At 40.2% G+C, this 17,181-nt stretch overlaps 1 protein-coding gene and 1 non-coding gene across 2 annotated transcripts; both read right to left on the bottom strand.

Moving 5' to 3' along the window:
- Positions 1-13,544, bottom strand: bbs2 (Bardet-Biedl syndrome 2). The gene is made up of 18 exons (XM_049575069.1): positions 13,408-13,544; positions 12,748-12,882; positions 12,168-12,395; positions 10,453-10,578; positions 10,039-10,101; positions 9,248-9,325; positions 8,962-9,066; positions 8,540-8,626; positions 8,293-8,428; positions 7,867-8,006; positions 7,225-7,354; positions 6,960-7,131; positions 6,709-6,838; positions 6,083-6,202; positions 5,310-5,447; positions 4,915-5,027; positions 2,593-2,741; positions 1-1,223 (listed from the first exon to the last, which is right to left on the bottom strand). Exons 2-18 carry the CDS (start codon positions 12,862-12,864, stop codon positions 1,117-1,119), a joined length of 2,139 nt encoding a protein of 712 aa, XP_049431026.1. The 5' UTR covers positions 12,865-12,882; positions 13,408-13,544; the 3' UTR covers positions 1-1,116.
- A 3,042-nt stretch (positions 13,545-16,586) lies between these two features.
- Positions 16,587-16,658, bottom strand: trnap-agg (transfer RNA proline (anticodon AGG)). The gene has a single exon. It is a non-coding gene; the product is annotated as a tRNA-Pro (tRNA).
- Between the last annotated feature and the right edge of the window lie 523 nt (positions 16,659-17,181).

The following is a 17,181-nucleotide window of genomic DNA, read 5'->3' as shown; positions in this document are numbered from 1 at the left end:
AACTTTTAAAACATAATTTAATTTCATAATATTTTCTGCCACAAACACAAAATTACATTTACAATCTTAGTGTATAACCTACAAAAGGTAAACAAGTTTAAGCACACAGCGTTGGTCCTGTGACATCCATTGATTTAAAATAGTTTTCTTTGGCTACAAACAGCACACAACACATACAGCAGCTGGGAGCAGAGACGTGAGTCTGAGTGAGCCGTCACACACAGCTATCAGGGCCAACAGTGATTTAAATGGCACGACTCTCCATCTGAGAGGAAGCTGCTCTCAGTCTTGCTCCAGCTGTACTCTCTCTAAACATCAGTGTCAGCTGAATTACACAGGCAGGGCGCCGATCAGCACAGAGTCATTTTAGTGTCTTCGTGGAAACAGTTTCTTTTCTTAAGTTTAAACATTTCTTAAGCAAACACCTCTAGTACTTTCAGCTTAACGCGTTCCTTCTTAACTCTTCACTACTGATGCTATCAGCGAGTATAAGCGAGCATATATCTGACCCATTTCTGTTTTGGATGAGTTTCAGACAGCAGTGATATGTTGAACCGTTCAGATTAATGAATTAAAATGAGTTTCTCTAAAGCATCATTGTACTCGGACTACCTTTGTTCCACTGCTTGTGAGAAATCATTTGGGGGAAGCGTTCCACTCCCACTTTATGTCCAGCTGAACTCTCTAAACACTTGTTTCACTGCTGCCTGTCCACTCCTACACTGATTCTGACAATTATCTAGCTAAGCTGTCAATGCACTAAATCAAGCTCTTCCAAACAGCCACAGAGCTCAACTGAGATGGATGACATTTTTACTAAGCCTGTGGTCAGCATTTTATTTTTGTGAGCTAGCAGAATTTCAGGCTTTACGTACAGTGAAAGTATGATGGAGCTGGTGTCAAATGGTGCTGCCAGGCTGTTGCTTATTCCTAAATCATTGAAAAAGATTAAGGCTACAACAGGGTCCCTTTTCCTGTCTGTGTGTAGTTCTCGTCCCATCATTCTGGAGAACCTTCCTTGCTGGCATTAGAAAAAGTTCAACTTTACAGTACTGATCATTTGTGCTTGTACTTTCAATCTCTTTGTCCATTCCTGCCTTCCCCCTCCTTCCAGCCTCAGGAGGATGCAGTGCCAGCTCTCATGATCCTGAACAGTGCGTTGACATTATTGCTTTTAATGGCATCTCGACAGGCAGAGATCACTTGGTTCTTGGGCTTACCCACTGAAGAGAAGGAGGAACAGTGACAGATTAATATGAGCAGACAATAACCCAAATGCTTTAAAGCTCCTATGCTCTACATGTATACATGCCATTTGATAGTGAAATCAATACTAACGGGGGAACAATGCCTAAAAAAATTCCAATATGTCATTTCCATGGTTGAGGAAAGTTCAATAAATATTTACAAACATGAGCTACTCTCTCTCAAAGCCAGAAATCAGAGAAGTAAGTCTCAAACTTGTGATGATGTCATAGGGTATAAAGTCTGGGGCTGCTCCATAGACGATGAAGGAGAACCTGATTTTGTGAACCCACAGAATGTTTGTATTCTGCATTTAATACCCTAATGAGTGTTATTCTATTAAAGTGTTCTCAGTTATGGAACAGAAAATGTACCCAGATACAACGAACATTCGCCTGAGTGTTCTCAGTGCCATCTTTAACATCTTTCCCTCATTTAAATATGTTTCTGAAAACATTTGAGGTGAGGATTAGGGAACGAAGTAACAGAATCTTAATTTATATTTGATCAGCTCTGCCTAGTTCAACAGTTGAACTGCAGTTAAAAGCAGTGATTGACATGACTGACAGCTGCATTACAGACTCCTCAGCTCTCATTGGTTGTTTTCCTTTAGCTGCATTGGATTCTAACAAATGCCATTAGAAGCACTATGAGGAGGCAGAGGAGTATGATTTTTTTCACAGACTATCTCTCTCATATTGTGCACTCAGGTTACAGTGAGTTTCATCAAATACGACAAAAACTTATTTATATAAAGTTACCAGCTACAGCTTTGATGTTACCATTACCAACTGATGCTTTGAGGCAAAACTATAAGTTATGCCATCTTCAGTTCAGAGCCACATCTGAAGACAGCGTACAAAATGATAACATGTGGTCATGAATGTTTTTCCCCAATACGCTGCATGTTGTATGCTTCCAAAAAAAGCTATAGGAGACAGTAAAACAGAGGCATTCCAGTCAAGTAACTAAAGAGAGCCAAACTCAAGTGCTCTGCAAAGCATTAGTAGCCCCTCATCCACATCATCAAAGCTTTGTATATTCACAATGTGTGCAAAAGCTCTGGAGGACGCTGATAATGCTCTATGGGATATAATGTACAATCATACAAACACTAGAGAGAACAAACAACTGAATCCAGAGCACACATGCATTACATTCAAAACCCTCCCCAGATATAATAACATTGATTATCTTAGACAGTCCCTGATATGAGCATCCTCTGTCTCCTACACAAGGGCTTGACTTCATGCCTGTCAGCCCACATACAGTACTGCTGTTAAGGACTTTTAGTTGTTTTAGTGTGTTTACACATGCACTCATACACACCCACACACAGTAGCATACCTCGGAGTCTACCAGCCCGCTGTATGGCCTGGTTGACAGACTTGAGGCAGCCCAGTAGTGCATTGTGGTTGTTAGAGCGGATTTTATACTCGTTGATCAAATCCCTGTTTAGATCGTACAGCTCTCTGTACCGCTTCTTCATTGTTGTCCTACAGAGGGCAAGAGAGAGAGAGAGTTAGAGAGAAAGTATGGGGGAAAGAGAGAGATAAAAGGTGAGTTGGTTTGGTCCTCTTTTCATCTTATCAGTATTATAAACATATGCTTAAATATACACTCATTTTCCACTGAAACAGTTTTAGATGTGTCTTTGATTCGATTTGGTGGACATTTTGGAGGCTTGTGGTTCAGCTGAAATGTATAGCATTGTACTATATACACTGAGAGGCACTGCTAATATTTTTCCCCTCCCATTAATATCAGCAAGAGTACACTAAATTTTAGAAACATCTTTGATTATAACACAATTCAACAGTACCACCAACTAAAGCTTAAAAAATATCTACAAAGTCATTGTTTGACATTATTTTTTTGACCATCTGGTCAAGGGAACTGGTAGATGAAAAATTCCACCAGCCAGGCATATTTTTTACTGGACATAATAATAAATCACCTTTTTGTGTCACGTATACATTTGTTTCAGTACATTTCATTGAGATAATAAGGTATAATGTTAAATGCAAACTTAAAGAGGAGACCGGAGGAAAAAAAATCTCAAGATTCTATTAAAGTATGTGCTATTAAATGCATTTAAGGATTAAACATAAAGGTAAATTTGAAGGTTCTGTAAACCTATCTAATGCTTAATCGTTTTAATCAACTTCCTCAGATTTTCTCACTCTCCACCATAATCGCCCTCTTCTTTGCACAGTCCATGAAGTCTGACCTCCTGCTCATGACAGAGTACATCAGCTAGCAGCAGACTGAAGGCAAGTGATCAGCAGGTGATCGGGAAATTTAGTTGAATAGCTGATGTCACATACAGTCAACAGTGAAACTAAGAGCACTCGAGTCAATCACTTTCACTGCACTGTTTAGATGAACTTAAAAATATCTGGTAGTGTGTGCGTGTCAACGCACACACTATCAGCACAGACAGCACAGCACTCCTCTACATGACACCAAAATGTGGTAAAGCCTCTCAGAATAGTTTTTTATTACAAGACTATTTTGGGACAAAATTTACCCACCACTGTGGCGGATAGCCTTCCAAGATTTATTTGCCAGATGGAAAAAATACCTGCCTTTGGCAGGTGTTAATTTCTGACCTTGTATACAGTTGTGTCAACACATCAGTGAGTGTGTTTGTCCTTCATGTTTTTGATACAATCACTCTTTTGTTTCAGAAGTCACTGGTCAGAATTTTGCAAAACAGCAGACCTTAAGCCAAGCAAACATGTTGAATTTTCATGGTTGAAAAAACCCAAGTAGGACCAATTACATTATTGATGGCTGATGTTTTTTTTTTGTGTGGACTTAAAACAAAATGCACAATAAATCAACTCCCGAAGTGGCTGACCTAAATGACATGCAGTCAAAAAATTATTAGCAGTAGCCTTTTTCAGACACAGATCATGCTATAAGGCTGCTACAAAGTCCCTTCTTTATGCTATCTTTGCATTTTTTTATACAAAACCAAAAAACAGCAGCATCATGCCGCTCCAGCGTGTGATTTTAGACAGCATGTCGGCATCATGAAAGCAATGAGGTGTGATGGGCCCGACAGGTGACACAACAACCTTGGACTCTAGTGTGACATATAGCATACGCATCTGCAATACTTTCTAAACAGTCATAAAAGCATAGCATGTCAATAACAGTCATTTACCATCCTTGTTATATGGCCATTGATCTCGTCCTCTGCTCGGAGGGTAGCTCTCGCACCTAATTGTTTCCCAGTTTGTGGACATTTTCAACCACTGTTCTTTTTCTTTGATTAAGGTGCTAACTGTTATCAGGTACTTTTTAAATCTCCTGCGGTAGGTCACAGGCGTAACACATCATCAAAACATCACACTTGTGCCGCCCATCCTGTTGGCTGTTCCGTTTATACAGACATTGTTTTGGCGTTGTTTCTGGCTCCGATGCCACCTTAAAGGCAAGACAACTCTGTTCCTCCATCAACACTTTATACACAGAATTCCTGCCTTGAAGAGGCCGTGTAAGAGGGGCTTTGTTGGAAAAGGTCTATAACAGAGATTTTAAAGTACTGTCCATGTTTGGCCTCTATTTCACATATTATTATTTCATTATTATTATTTCTTTTTAACATGGATTATAAATGAGACCAGTTTAACATACTGTAATCATATTGTGGCTACTCACAAGTCACCCATAAGGCGAGCGTCCTCTGCTTGCACCAGCATGTTTCTGATGTAGTTGGAGTGGTCGGCCATGGCTGCAGTTAACTTCTGATGGACAGAGTGGAACTCATCCACCTAGCATACAGATATTTAAGACTCAATATTAAACCACAGCACCAACAACAATAAGTGAATTCCCTCTCCTGACAAATAAAGAATTAATTTCTCATATTGCCTCTGTGAGTCTTGACAAGCTTTTCACACAGGGCACTGTTGAAGTCAAAATTGTAGTTAAAATGTAGTAAATGTACAGGTTGACACGCATGTAACAGAAGGTATTGTGTCTTGCAGTATTAGTGGAATACACAGCATAAATTGTTTATGACAGCAGTGGTTTCAATCTCATTAAAGCCAAACCTCAGTGAGTGTAGTGCGTAGCTCCTCAAAGTAGCCGGGGAAATCTGCTTCTGCTGACAAGTCCTCTATTGCCAGGAAGGAGGCCAGTGATTGGACCAGATCTCCTGCCAGGTCAATGTCATCAGTTCTAAAAGTGATCTGATTGGGCAAATTGGAGTATGGCTTTAGCTGAATTAAGAGGAAAAGGCCAGGAGCTATTGTACAATAGCTTTGTGCAAGCTAAGATCAGTTTTGTTCACTGTTGGTAAAGTTTAGATTATTTTCACGGTCACACTTCCCTTTATGAGCACAAAAAACAAACTATGCATAATTCATTAAATGTAACTAAATTTACTTTGCACATATACAGTACTATGTCTATTTTACTTAAAACTACTTGCAACTAAACAAGTTAAGTGTTGTGTGGGGTATGATTTATTAAATTCATTACTCCAGAATCATCACATTTTTGTCCAAAATGGGCTAAAATGTGAGAGTTAAATTGATTATGGTGACAGATGACAGTGTGAAGATCAATTCTTCAAATAGATTATTATAATTATTGCTAAATAAACAACTAGTCCCATTGATTTTATTGGTATTGGCTTATCACAGTGACTTCATTAATAAATGTTTGTGTTTTGAGCTATGAAATCCAGGCACTTGTAATTCGGTTCTCTTGTTAATTCAAAGTCAAAGCTGGCTGAAAAGCGTACAAAAGTGTAACACTGAACAACCGATGATTGTGAATTAAGCTTTTAGCTAAATACGTAATTGTTTTTGTGTGTTCGTACCTGTCCATTACTGGCCATACTGATGGACAACAGTCCCCCTCCTCTCAGCGAATTAAAAGTGATGTCAGGACTGTCTACTCCCTCAGGCAGCAAGAAGTTCTGATTCAGCCACATCACCACCTTCACACACACACACACACACACACACACACACACACACACACACACACACATACACATACACACGTATGTGAAAGTCATATACATTACCTATTGCATTCATAGAGATTTTAACTGGCAAATATTTATCAACATGTTATTGCCTTGAACATGCTATTACTGTTCGGAATCAAGCGTCTATCTTCCAGAGAGACACTCAAAGCCAAAACACACCAAAACAGCCGCCCCCATTATTTTCTATTTACAAACCCACACCGGTGGCAGCTCGACGTGCGTCGACGTGCCGCACTGCGGCACTTTACACTATTGTCCTATTTTTCCAGCGTTGCCGCCCTTGAAAAGCGCTATTTTGTACTTCCCAGCCTCCCAGACTGGAGTGTGCAATAGAAATCTGGTTGACGTCCCGCAGCGCGACGCTTTTTGTGTGTGTTGGGGGCAGCACTTGACTCGCGTCATTGACGCCGCCGTCATATGACGCTGCCGGTGTGTTTTGGCCTTCAGCCTACCCGCTGTGGTCGGTCGTTGATACTGAATGTGACCCTTCCAGTGGGCGGAGCAGCCGAGGAGTCAACAGTGATGTCATACATGGAGAAACGAGGCAGCTGACGAGTGATTTCAAACACGTGGAATTGGGTGCTAGAGAGGATAAAAAGGAAGACGTGCAGAGAAGAGGGGTTAACAAAAAAGAGGCGCTAATTACACAGGAAGAAAAAACACTAATGATAGCACATATACTTTACTATCTCACACATCCTACCTAGTTTTTCCTCCTACAAAGGCTTTGATGTGCAGATCTACTGGTATGTCTTTGGGTGGGACAATGGGGACTCGGACACAGCCTGACAGGTTCTGGGCGCTGGGGTGGACGACATGGCTCTCCCCCTCAAATATCCCCTCTGCGAAGATGAGCACCGCACGGATGATGGTTTCTAGAAAGGAGAAAGGAGAGATACAGGGACTTATTAGTATTGATCTAGTCCTTGACATGCTTGATATTCCCAGCTTAATTAGTAAAATATTACCATTTGGTGTTGAAATGCTGAGCTCTACATGAGCCTTCTGAGCCTCTGTAGCAGCTCTAACTGACAGCGCTGTCTGGAGCTGAGTGTTGGCTGGGATGACACCCACCCCACTGTTTGTCTCTGTCACACCCTGAAACAATAAAAGAGTTTGTTGGATGTTAGCATATAGAATAATATACAGCCCAATGCCAACGAATGATCCTGTGATTATCTATATGAAGTCTGCTATCTGTGAAACAAACAGGGGTGTGGCCAAAATATGATGAGGGGGGATTCTGCTAAGCAGATCTTGCTCAGCAAATATGATTGCAGTGTGTTCTGAGACATCTTGCATTCAAGGTTGAGAATCTGATGCGAGGTTAGCACTCAAGAAAAGAGTCAGGAGGCCTTCAAAGTCAGCAAAATTAATAATTTCCTGGAAAATGATATACTATCATTTTCCTTTTTGTCAAGAACCAAAAAAGTAAAATGGGCAATTCGCCATATGCAAGAAATAATTCTTTTAATCTATCTTTGCATATATCACGTATGACATTTGTAAGTAACCGATTGTACTCCATGTACTTTTGTTTAATGTTAAAATGTTAAAACAAATAAAATTTGACATGACAAATAAATAAATGATGTAATGAACATCTGTACCTTGGCATTCTCTTCATAATTGCGTAGCTCCAGCAACAGATTCTGTCTGCGTTGGCTGAGCTCTCTGATGAGGTCCTGCTCAGCACTGGAGTCCATGAGATTCCCCTTGAGGTCTTTACTGGCAGGCAGGTAACCACGAACTACAAGATACACACATTTACAACACTGATGACATTCTCTTCCAAGCTTATATGGTCAGTTCTTCCATATCCGCTGTAACTTTATTCTGCAACGTTCTAAAATGCTTTAGTGTTGCTATAAATCTTTGGTCTGAAAAAAAAACAAAACAAAACAAAAAAACAGTCACAGAAATTTGTGAAAGCATTTACCCTGGAACACACAACATGGCCCAAATTCAACCAGTTTCAACACGTTATTTCAAATTTATGAATAAACCACACAGGCAGACACAGCCAAACAACATACCCTCTCCCTCTATAGAGGTGCAGATAAGTTGTTTCTGTCCATCCAATCTGTAGTCTCCCTCCACCACTCCGGCCACAGAGGAGGAGAAGTTGTCTTTAAAAATGACCTCACCTGTGCGGTCGCTACGAGCGTCAATCTGAAATAAAAGGGCAAACACCAGCTAGAGATGCAGACATGTTGTTTTCCGAAATCTAATTACAAATCCCATTTCGTCAGTGTGAGAGGTTGTTTTTAAAGGCCTAAATACCTTTCCATTGGACCAGCCAGTGATCAGCTCCACCACTCCATCAGCATTCAGGTCAAAGGCATGGATGCTCATTGCATGATTCTTAGACTGATTGGGGAGACAAATTACATTTAAGGTATGGGTGTTAGCAAAAAGGCACTTAAACAGTATGGAGTCATACAATCAAAATATCCTGCTCATTCAGACCCAAATGATTAAGTACAAGCTTTCAGACAGTTTGTTTCATAACAGAGAAGGGAGGGGAACAAACATAGACCAAACAGATTAAGGCTTTCAGAGGGAATGACTGATGCAAACAAATATTACACCTACACCCGCCACATGTTGAAGACTTTAAATGTAATTACTAATGTGTATTTTTTCTGTTTTATGAGGTTAGCCCCTCTTGTCCAAGACGCCATTATCAAGAATGACTACGGTACCTTAATCCTCCAGTAGCGCGCAGTGCGGTCATAAACTCCCACGGTGCCATTGGCCAGAGCATAGCCAAACCTACTTCCATACATGTGGCACAGTGATGTCACTGTCTGTATGGAGAAGAGCAGAGGGAAAACTTGTCTTATCAAAAATATTGCTTTGCTCCAGTATAGCAAAAGACAGTAAGACAGTATTATTGTGCGACTGTCAAACCACACTGTTGTCAGTATTGGTGGATTTTCTCTGGAGTCAACAAGTTTAAAAAGAGTGAAATACAGTGCATCCATTTACCTCATTTTCAGTCATCTCAGACACAAGCTCATCCTCTTTGAATACCCTGATGTCAAAGTCCTCCGATCCTACCAGGAGCTGTAAACACAATACACAATAGCTGACGATATTTTTAAAATCAACAAATAATCATATCAATATGATAATAATAATACTATCAATAATAATAATAATAATAATATCTTTCATTAAACTCATGTAGTTAGTTGAGTTTAGACACAACTAGGGCTGACCAATACTACCCTAGTACTTTTCTGTTGGATGGTGAGGTTAAGAAAGGACTGGATATTTGTGGTTTTTCCATCTTAAGTCCTAACCTGTTTATCACACAGCTCGCAAATCACTTCGGTTAGTTCTTTGGCGCTCCTTTTTAGTTGGGTTTAAAAGCAAAGAATCCCCGAAAGGGCGTAGTTGCATTCTCTTTGCTAACAAGGGCGGACATCTTTCCTGCTGGAGTCAGAGCTACATAGGTAATTATGTACACCATCCGATATATGTTAACATGTTACTTTTGTTTCGATACGCTACAACAATGTCGTGAAGCGTAGAGAAAGCAAGAGAAAAAGATAAAGAAACTGAATAAAGCGCAAAAACATAGGACTATTATCTTGGCTGACAAACTATCAAATATCTCATCATATCGGCCAAGCCTTGACACAAATGTAAAAGAACAGAGATATATAAATCAGGAGAGCGATATGAAGAAGACGAGCAACAATACTCTGTACTCAAACAGCAGACGGTGTGACTACACAGCACGTGTCTCAGACTGCCAGCCAGTCAGAACTTACCTCATTTTTCCCATCCCCAGTGAAGTCACACAGCACCAGAGATCTGACATTATCACCAGTTACCTAAAAAGAAGAACTTCATGAATACATTCATTTAGTTGACTCGGCCATTCAAGAAATCTTGACAGGGACTGAAAATAACCAGAATGACAAAAAATGGCGTTCACTTTGTCTACTTGTGTCAAATAAACAGGCCAAATCAAATAAATGGGGCAAAAGATCTCATCCAACTAATGGCTAGAAAAAGGTTCGATATGCAGAAATATAACAAATGAAAATAAACTAGTTACACTTTGATGAAGTCTCACTGTCTCATGAGTTGAGCATTATTTTGCTATTCAATGAAAGCAATGTTCTGAATGTAAGACAGACTGTATTGTGTTCTGATTAAAAATGTTGTCTGGCTGTTCTTACTGTCCAGAAGTGGTCATTGCCCTCATAGTCAAAGCCTTGTAAGGCGCAGTTCCCTCCAATGATGGCAAGAGGACTGGGAATGTCGCCGAGTTTCCCCAGTACAATAGCATTTGCTCCATCTGTCACCTGCACGCACGCACGCACACACACACACACACACACACACACACACACACACACACATACATACACATACACATACACACACAAAATAAACACAAACACAAACAGGGTTCCTTAAGATAAAACACTTACGTCGACAGCTGGACTTCTCTTTTGTGTGTAAACGCTGCTGCTTGAACCATTCTTACATTTCCTTTTCAAGTAATCATTTCTACACAGACACAGCACACCAAAAAGCCACATACAGATTAACCCTTAAATGCATGGGTGTTTCTTCAAACATTCTTACGTAGCTCTGGTCTTTAACAGCACAGATTAAAAATCATGTTGCTTGTTAACTTTTTGTAACAAATTATAAACAATAGCAACCAAACAAAAAAATATATATTTTTGCCATTTATGACACTCTGTCTTACAATAATTTTTTAGATGTCAAAAACTGTTTCATTCAAAACTCAATATATATTGGTATAACATGTTATATTTTATGTTTTATCTAACACATAGCCTACTGTGGCTTTTCATCTACAGACACTTACTAAAGCCAGATTAATCAGCACAGTAATCTTAAATCATAGTCGTCTGCTTCTGCAACTCACTGCAACATGGTTGTGTATACTGCATGTGCCACTCAAATGTTTCCAGTTGAGTGCAAATGGACAGAAGAGAGAGAGTTCCTCGGCTGAAGCGGCTCTGTTTCTTGATGAACCAATGACTGTTAGATCATCAGCTCCTAAAGTACTGACTCTTCTTTCCTTTTTTCTAGCCATGGCCTGAACAGCTAAGAGCCATGGTTTTCCAGGAAAGTGAAGAGATCTTCTGGCTTCCCAAGTTGAAAAGCTGGCCAGGAAAACTACTTGCATAGCAGTGCTGAGGCAGTTGAGATAAAGCTTCCCTCATCAGTTCTAACTTCTCTTGGGACCTCTACTCTCTTGCTAGCCTCATCATTTTCATGCTCTAGTTCTGCTTTTAAGTGATCTGATTCATAAATGGCACAAACATAAACTTCTCATCATCATTAGCCTCAGGTGCATCTTCATCTCCAGAGCATCTGTCATGAAAACCCTCCAAAATAAAAGAAAATGCTGCTCTGCACTGGAGCTGACACCCAGGTGATGCTTCTTCATGTTACTGTGACAGACAGATAATATTAACAAACTTTCCATCAAAGTGTCTGTATTTATTCATTGTAACACTGAGATAACAGTGCCATCAGGAGGTCAAACAGGTCAATACAGCATGAACCTTCACCAGTTGCATCCAGCATACTGTGACTCAAGAAATGTAACACACTTACAGGTTTCTACTCTCTACCAACTTTTTAAATATTTCAGAGAAAAACACAATATTTTTTTAAATCACGTCTGACGTTTTGACACCAGAACAATGTTAAAAAAAAAAAATACTTTTAAGAATATAACTAGTTGAGTGCTTGATTGTGTGATGTAGTGGTGTAATATGGTACCAGGTTGGTAAATGATTAAGGAGACATTTTACTTAAACACTTGTGTTAAGCAATACCACTCAATGCTACAACACACATTTTTTTAATATTTTGTATCTTTTTACTTATTCTACTCAGTTCCACTCACCTCTCTGTAGAATATATCAGCATTGTCATGGACATCATAGGCCAGCAAGTTGGTCTGGGATCCCACCAACAGCGTGTCCCCTGTGGTGTTTGGTCCCAGTGTTCCTGCCGTAAGACAAGTGACTGCCTGATTGATGTTAAGGAGTGAGATGTCAGAGTCTTGTGTGCTCTGGCTCAGTCGGTGGGCCACAGGTCTCTGACCACGAGCATGAGGATTATGGATAAAAACCTTTGGGAGAGAAATAGAGAGAATCAAGGACATGAGGTGAAAACTAAAGTATGATGTATAGTAAGTATCAAAAGTGCAAAAGGCATTCTATAATCAAAAGTGAATGAGTGCTGTGATGAGTGCAGGACTAGAAGAGATGTGGGGAAGTACAGAAAGAATGTATCTATATAAATCAAGAATATAGCTACTGTCTTTCCACAATGTTACAACAAAGCCACAAAATGGGATTTGTATATACATACCTGAAGGAATAAAGGAAGGTAGAGAGTAACTTCCCTATGCTAACTACTTTTTGCTCATTATGAATTCACCAAAGTTATGATGGAACAGTGAAAACATCAATTTCCCTCACCTTCCCGGCCTGTGTGGCTGCAGTAAGGCATGGGTGGACTCCATCAAATTTCCCAACAGTCACCATGCGAGGGTTGATCTTGTGGTTCAGCTTCAGTGTAAATATAGGGACCAGCATGGTGACAACTGTGTATGCCTATTCAGACAAGAGCGCAGAGCAGACAAGCAGACAGACAGCAGGAGGTACTTTAGTATTTAAGTTTTTTCGGGTAGTTATTTAGGAAATTAAACACATGAGAAAAGTAGGTTGCCATGCATAACGCATGTGACCAAGTGGCACTGCGTGTTTTTGCCACACTAATGTAATTACAGGCTTTACCTCTGACACCCAGTGGAGAGTTCTGTTGCCTAGCAACAGAGAGTAGCAAGCTAAAGCTTTTCATCTGGCTAATCTCCCTGTCGTTTGCTGTTCAAGAATGTCAACTATACTACAAAAAGACACCGCACATGACTCTTTAACATATCGTTAACTTTGTTCCACTCCCAAATACGATATTAATCCTTCGAAGGAATTAAAATCGCCTACGGTTGCCTTCATTGCCTTGCAAGCCTAGCATAATTAGCTATCGTTAATGTCGCTGGCTCCAATGTTACCGGAAACAATTCCAACTGTTAACGACAGTAGAACACACGAGATCACACTTTCTTAAGAAAACCCTACCGAGTTGTGTAAACACTCTCGCCTGGCCCCCTCCTCACATGTAACTGTTGGATTCGGGTTAAAAGAGAAGAGAGCTAACCAGCTAATGATCTAGCTGGATAGCGCGATAACACAGCCCTAACCTGCCAACAGCTACTTCCTGTCTGCTGTTTTCAAAATAAAGGATTCTGGTTAAGTTTCTCTGGAGCTCCATGAGGAGAGCAGTGTTAGCATGTAACTAAATAAGCTCTATTTATTCTACCGGTACAGGTACTGTTCTTCAGATCACTCTCGATGGACTACTTCACCTGTTACTTTATACTTCCATTCCATCTCATTAAAGAGTAAAATACTACAGACTTACTTTTTACTCTGCTGCATTGATTTTACAACTAGGCTATAGGCTATATAGATTTTTTTAGATCTAGATTTAACATGTAGCATGCAGCTAAATCCAATCATCATGTTGTAAAATAGGCTATAATGCATTGTTATACATTAAACTACTTCAGCTTCATATGAAGTAGTAAGAAAACCCTTTATCTTGATAAAACTAACATGATCCTCCACTGGTAATTGCATGTCTGATACATGACACACGAAGATGAATATTTCTACAATTTATTTTGAGTGCGCTTATGGACATCACAGACTTTCAGGTCAACCAAGAGCTACTAAAGGCCCATACTGACAGTTCCTTCTACAAATGCTGTGCATCAGCAATGCTTATTCCTCCTCCTTATTCTGCATACTCAACATAAACTCTGTGGATGAGACTGTTTCCAGTATAGGCAAAGCTGTAGTGACGATCCAATGTGGTGTAATCCACCGCCCAAACCTGAACATGCTCAATCATGAAACACTGTATCGCCCAAATAAAAGTAGGGAAAACAAATTAGCCTATCAGAAAGAGGACAGTTTGAAACCTTCTTTTTCAAATGGATTGCAGAAGACAATGTTTAGTGAGTTCATCTTGGAATTTATCAAAGTACATAATGTGCAAAGCTCCTCCTGTGTTTGCAAGCATTACAGATGTAACTAAAGCACGTACAATAACAACAATAATAATAATAATAATAATAATAATAATAATTTAGATTGAGTTGCCCTGCAGCATGGTCCAGTCTCTGTATTAAAGAAATATTATTTCCTTTGTCAGTGAGAGTAAATTCCACTCTTGTGTTTTAAATGTTGCTAGAAGAGTTACTCTGTGATTAACATTGGACTCAAAGAGTGTGCATGTAAGTTACTGTATCATGTAACATGCGGACATTATAAAAAAAATATCTAATGTGTATAGCTATGACTACAAGACAACAGAAAAGCAGGAAGATAATAAACTCTACTGAGCTCACAGCTCTATGTGTAGGCGTATTGATATTTACTGCAGTGAGGTTTTATCAGTCAGAGAGTTTTAGGAAAACTGAATAAATGCTGATCAACATTCAACCCTGCAGCTGCTTAATTTTCGTCTCCAGATGCAGGTGAAGCGTGCTCCCTGATGACGTCACCTCTGGAAAACCCCAAAACCTCTATGGATGAAGGGACCTCCCGCCGGGTGCGGTGGCGCGCGCCTGTAATCCAAGTTACCGGGAGGCTGAGGCTGGAGGATCGTTTGAGCTCAGGAGCTCTGAGCTGCAGCGGACTGTGTTGATCGGGTGTCCGCACTAAGTTCCGTATCGATATGGTGCTCCTGGGGGAGCCCGGGACCACCAGGTCGTCTAAGGAGGGGTCAACCGGCCCAGGTCGGAGACGGAGCAGGTCAAAGCCCCCGTGCCGCTCAGTAGTGGGATCGCGCCTGTGAACAGACGCTGCAGTGCAGCCTGAGTAATACAGCGGGACACAGTCTTTTTATACTCTTCTATACACACGCGCTCAACAACAAAGTCTGCACATGTTACAGCAGCTTCATCACTGCTTCTTCATTTTATTCTTCCCATCAAAACCCTCACAAACCACCTCTGTTTCTTTGTCCTACAGCGCCTCCACCTGGAGGAGAGGAGCAATGACCATCAATCACACCAGTCAGTGCAGCACCACAGACAGACTACAGTCAACTAACTGTGTGTTTATTTCACTTATTCAGTGAACATGATGGAGAAGAGAGAAGTTCCTCCAGGAATGATAATCAGACACAACATCAGAGCTGCAAACATTTAAATACTGTCTATTTTTTCTTCTTTCTTGTTGTTATGTTGTTAGTTTGCGTGTCTACTATCTGCACTTTATTTCCCTTCATTTATCAGGAGGTTTCTTCCAATGAGCAGTTGAACCCCTTAGCTGCTGAAAAACAGCTGCTGAGCGTGTATCAATAGACTTTTTCACCAAATATATTCTGATGTGAGAATATAACAAAATGAATGATGGTTTACTGGGACACTTGAATACTTCACAGCCCCCCACCTCCTGATCTTTCTGCATGTTCATGTACCTGCTGCCGCCAAGTGCCCATCAAGCAGGCAGAGCACACAGCAGACTACACATTATTCATTATTTTCCCTCACACCAGAAATCAGTCAGAACTCCTGGACACTTAAAAACGTTATGTGCTTTCATTATTACTGTTGAAATAATGTGTTGCTCTATGTTAAGGATCAGAGTGGGTGTGTTCAGTATATGGATATGATGAATTTGGATGGTGTGCTTCAGTGCTCACAATGATGCTTCTGCTGCAAATATTATGAGATTTACATTTGAGCAAGAAAATTAAAAACTGCATGTGATAAACTTGACAGGACAAGAAAGGAAACTTCATTCAAGAATAAAAAGCAGCTGTGCAGCATTCGAATGTTGATTTGGAATTCTAGTGTCAATGTTATGATTGAAGCTTCGAACTGTTGAAGCGTACAGCCTCAGTATGCTGTAACTGACTTGTGTTATCTATGTCCTGGCTCTTTTGACTTTCAACTGCAGTGGCTGGAAGCAGGGCTCATCTGGGGTTTTAACCCTGTCCAGATGTCATACCTCTTGATCAACAAACCTTTTTATAAAAAAAAAAAAACAGAAGTTTTAACTGTTATTATATTTAATTTTATTGTTGTCTTTGTTGTTTTCTAGTATGTTAAATAACAATATAACTCTGATTCACTGAAGGAAATCCTGATGACTTTGGAGTTTGCACAACTGATACAGACAGAAGTTATTTGCTGTCACATGTAACCTGGCCTGTGTGACCTCGTACCCACTTGGTTCAAGAGCCTGGGCTCGTCCGGGATTTGAACCCGGGACCTCTCGCACCCTAAGCGAGAATCATACCCCTAGACCAACAAGCCATGTCTTCAATAAGAAAAAGGAGATCTTCAATTTTCAGCCATGTCATTCCCAGATGTGCAGCTAAACTGCACGCTGCTAATGTGGCCAATAGGCAGCTTAACTAATCACTGACTGATGATTGTGACAAAGGATTGGGAATTACTCAAGAACTGTCCATTATCTCATAGTTAGTTCCTCATTGGTTCTCTCAATTGTTTCTCACTTACCTAATCATTGACTGATGACTGGTTCACAATGATTAGCTACTCAGTGACATCTGATTGGGAATTACTCAAGAACGGACCATTACTTCCCTCATCCTTATTGTGAAGTGTGACCCTGATTTCAGGATCACAGCGTAGAAACATACACAAAATGTAACAGTGCAAGACAATTTAATATTGAATTTGAATACAGGTACAGGCTTTATGTGCAAACAATGCAGTATTCTAGACTTATCGGTTGCACAAATTACAGTGAGACATGCAGCAGATGTTGATGTCAGATACCCAAAATTACATCACAGGTGAGGCACAAATCTAC

The sequence above is a fragment of the Epinephelus fuscoguttatus genome, linkage group LG4 (assembly GCF_011397635.1).
Source record: "Epinephelus fuscoguttatus linkage group LG4, E.fuscoguttatus.final_Chr_v1".
NCBI classification, from domain to species: domain Eukaryota; kingdom Metazoa; phylum Chordata; class Actinopteri; order Perciformes; family Serranidae; genus Epinephelus; species Epinephelus fuscoguttatus.
The sequence above is the reverse complement of the archived record's forward strand: the minus strand, read 5'-3'. Positions and strand labels throughout refer to the sequence as shown.

Coding starts and splice junctions, on each gene's coding strand:
- bbs2 (XM_049575069.1), bottom strand. CDS start 12,864: ATGCTGGTCCCTATATTTACACTGAAGCTGAACCACAAGATCAACCCT. Junction 10,102..10,452: donor GCAATGACCACTTCTGGACA/GTAAGAACAGCC, acceptor TCTTCTTTTTAG/GTAACTGGTGATAATGTCAG. Junction 6,203..6,708: donor TCAACGACCGACCACAGCGG/GTAGGCTGAAGG, acceptor GTGTGTGTGAAG/GTGGTGATGTGGCTGAATCA.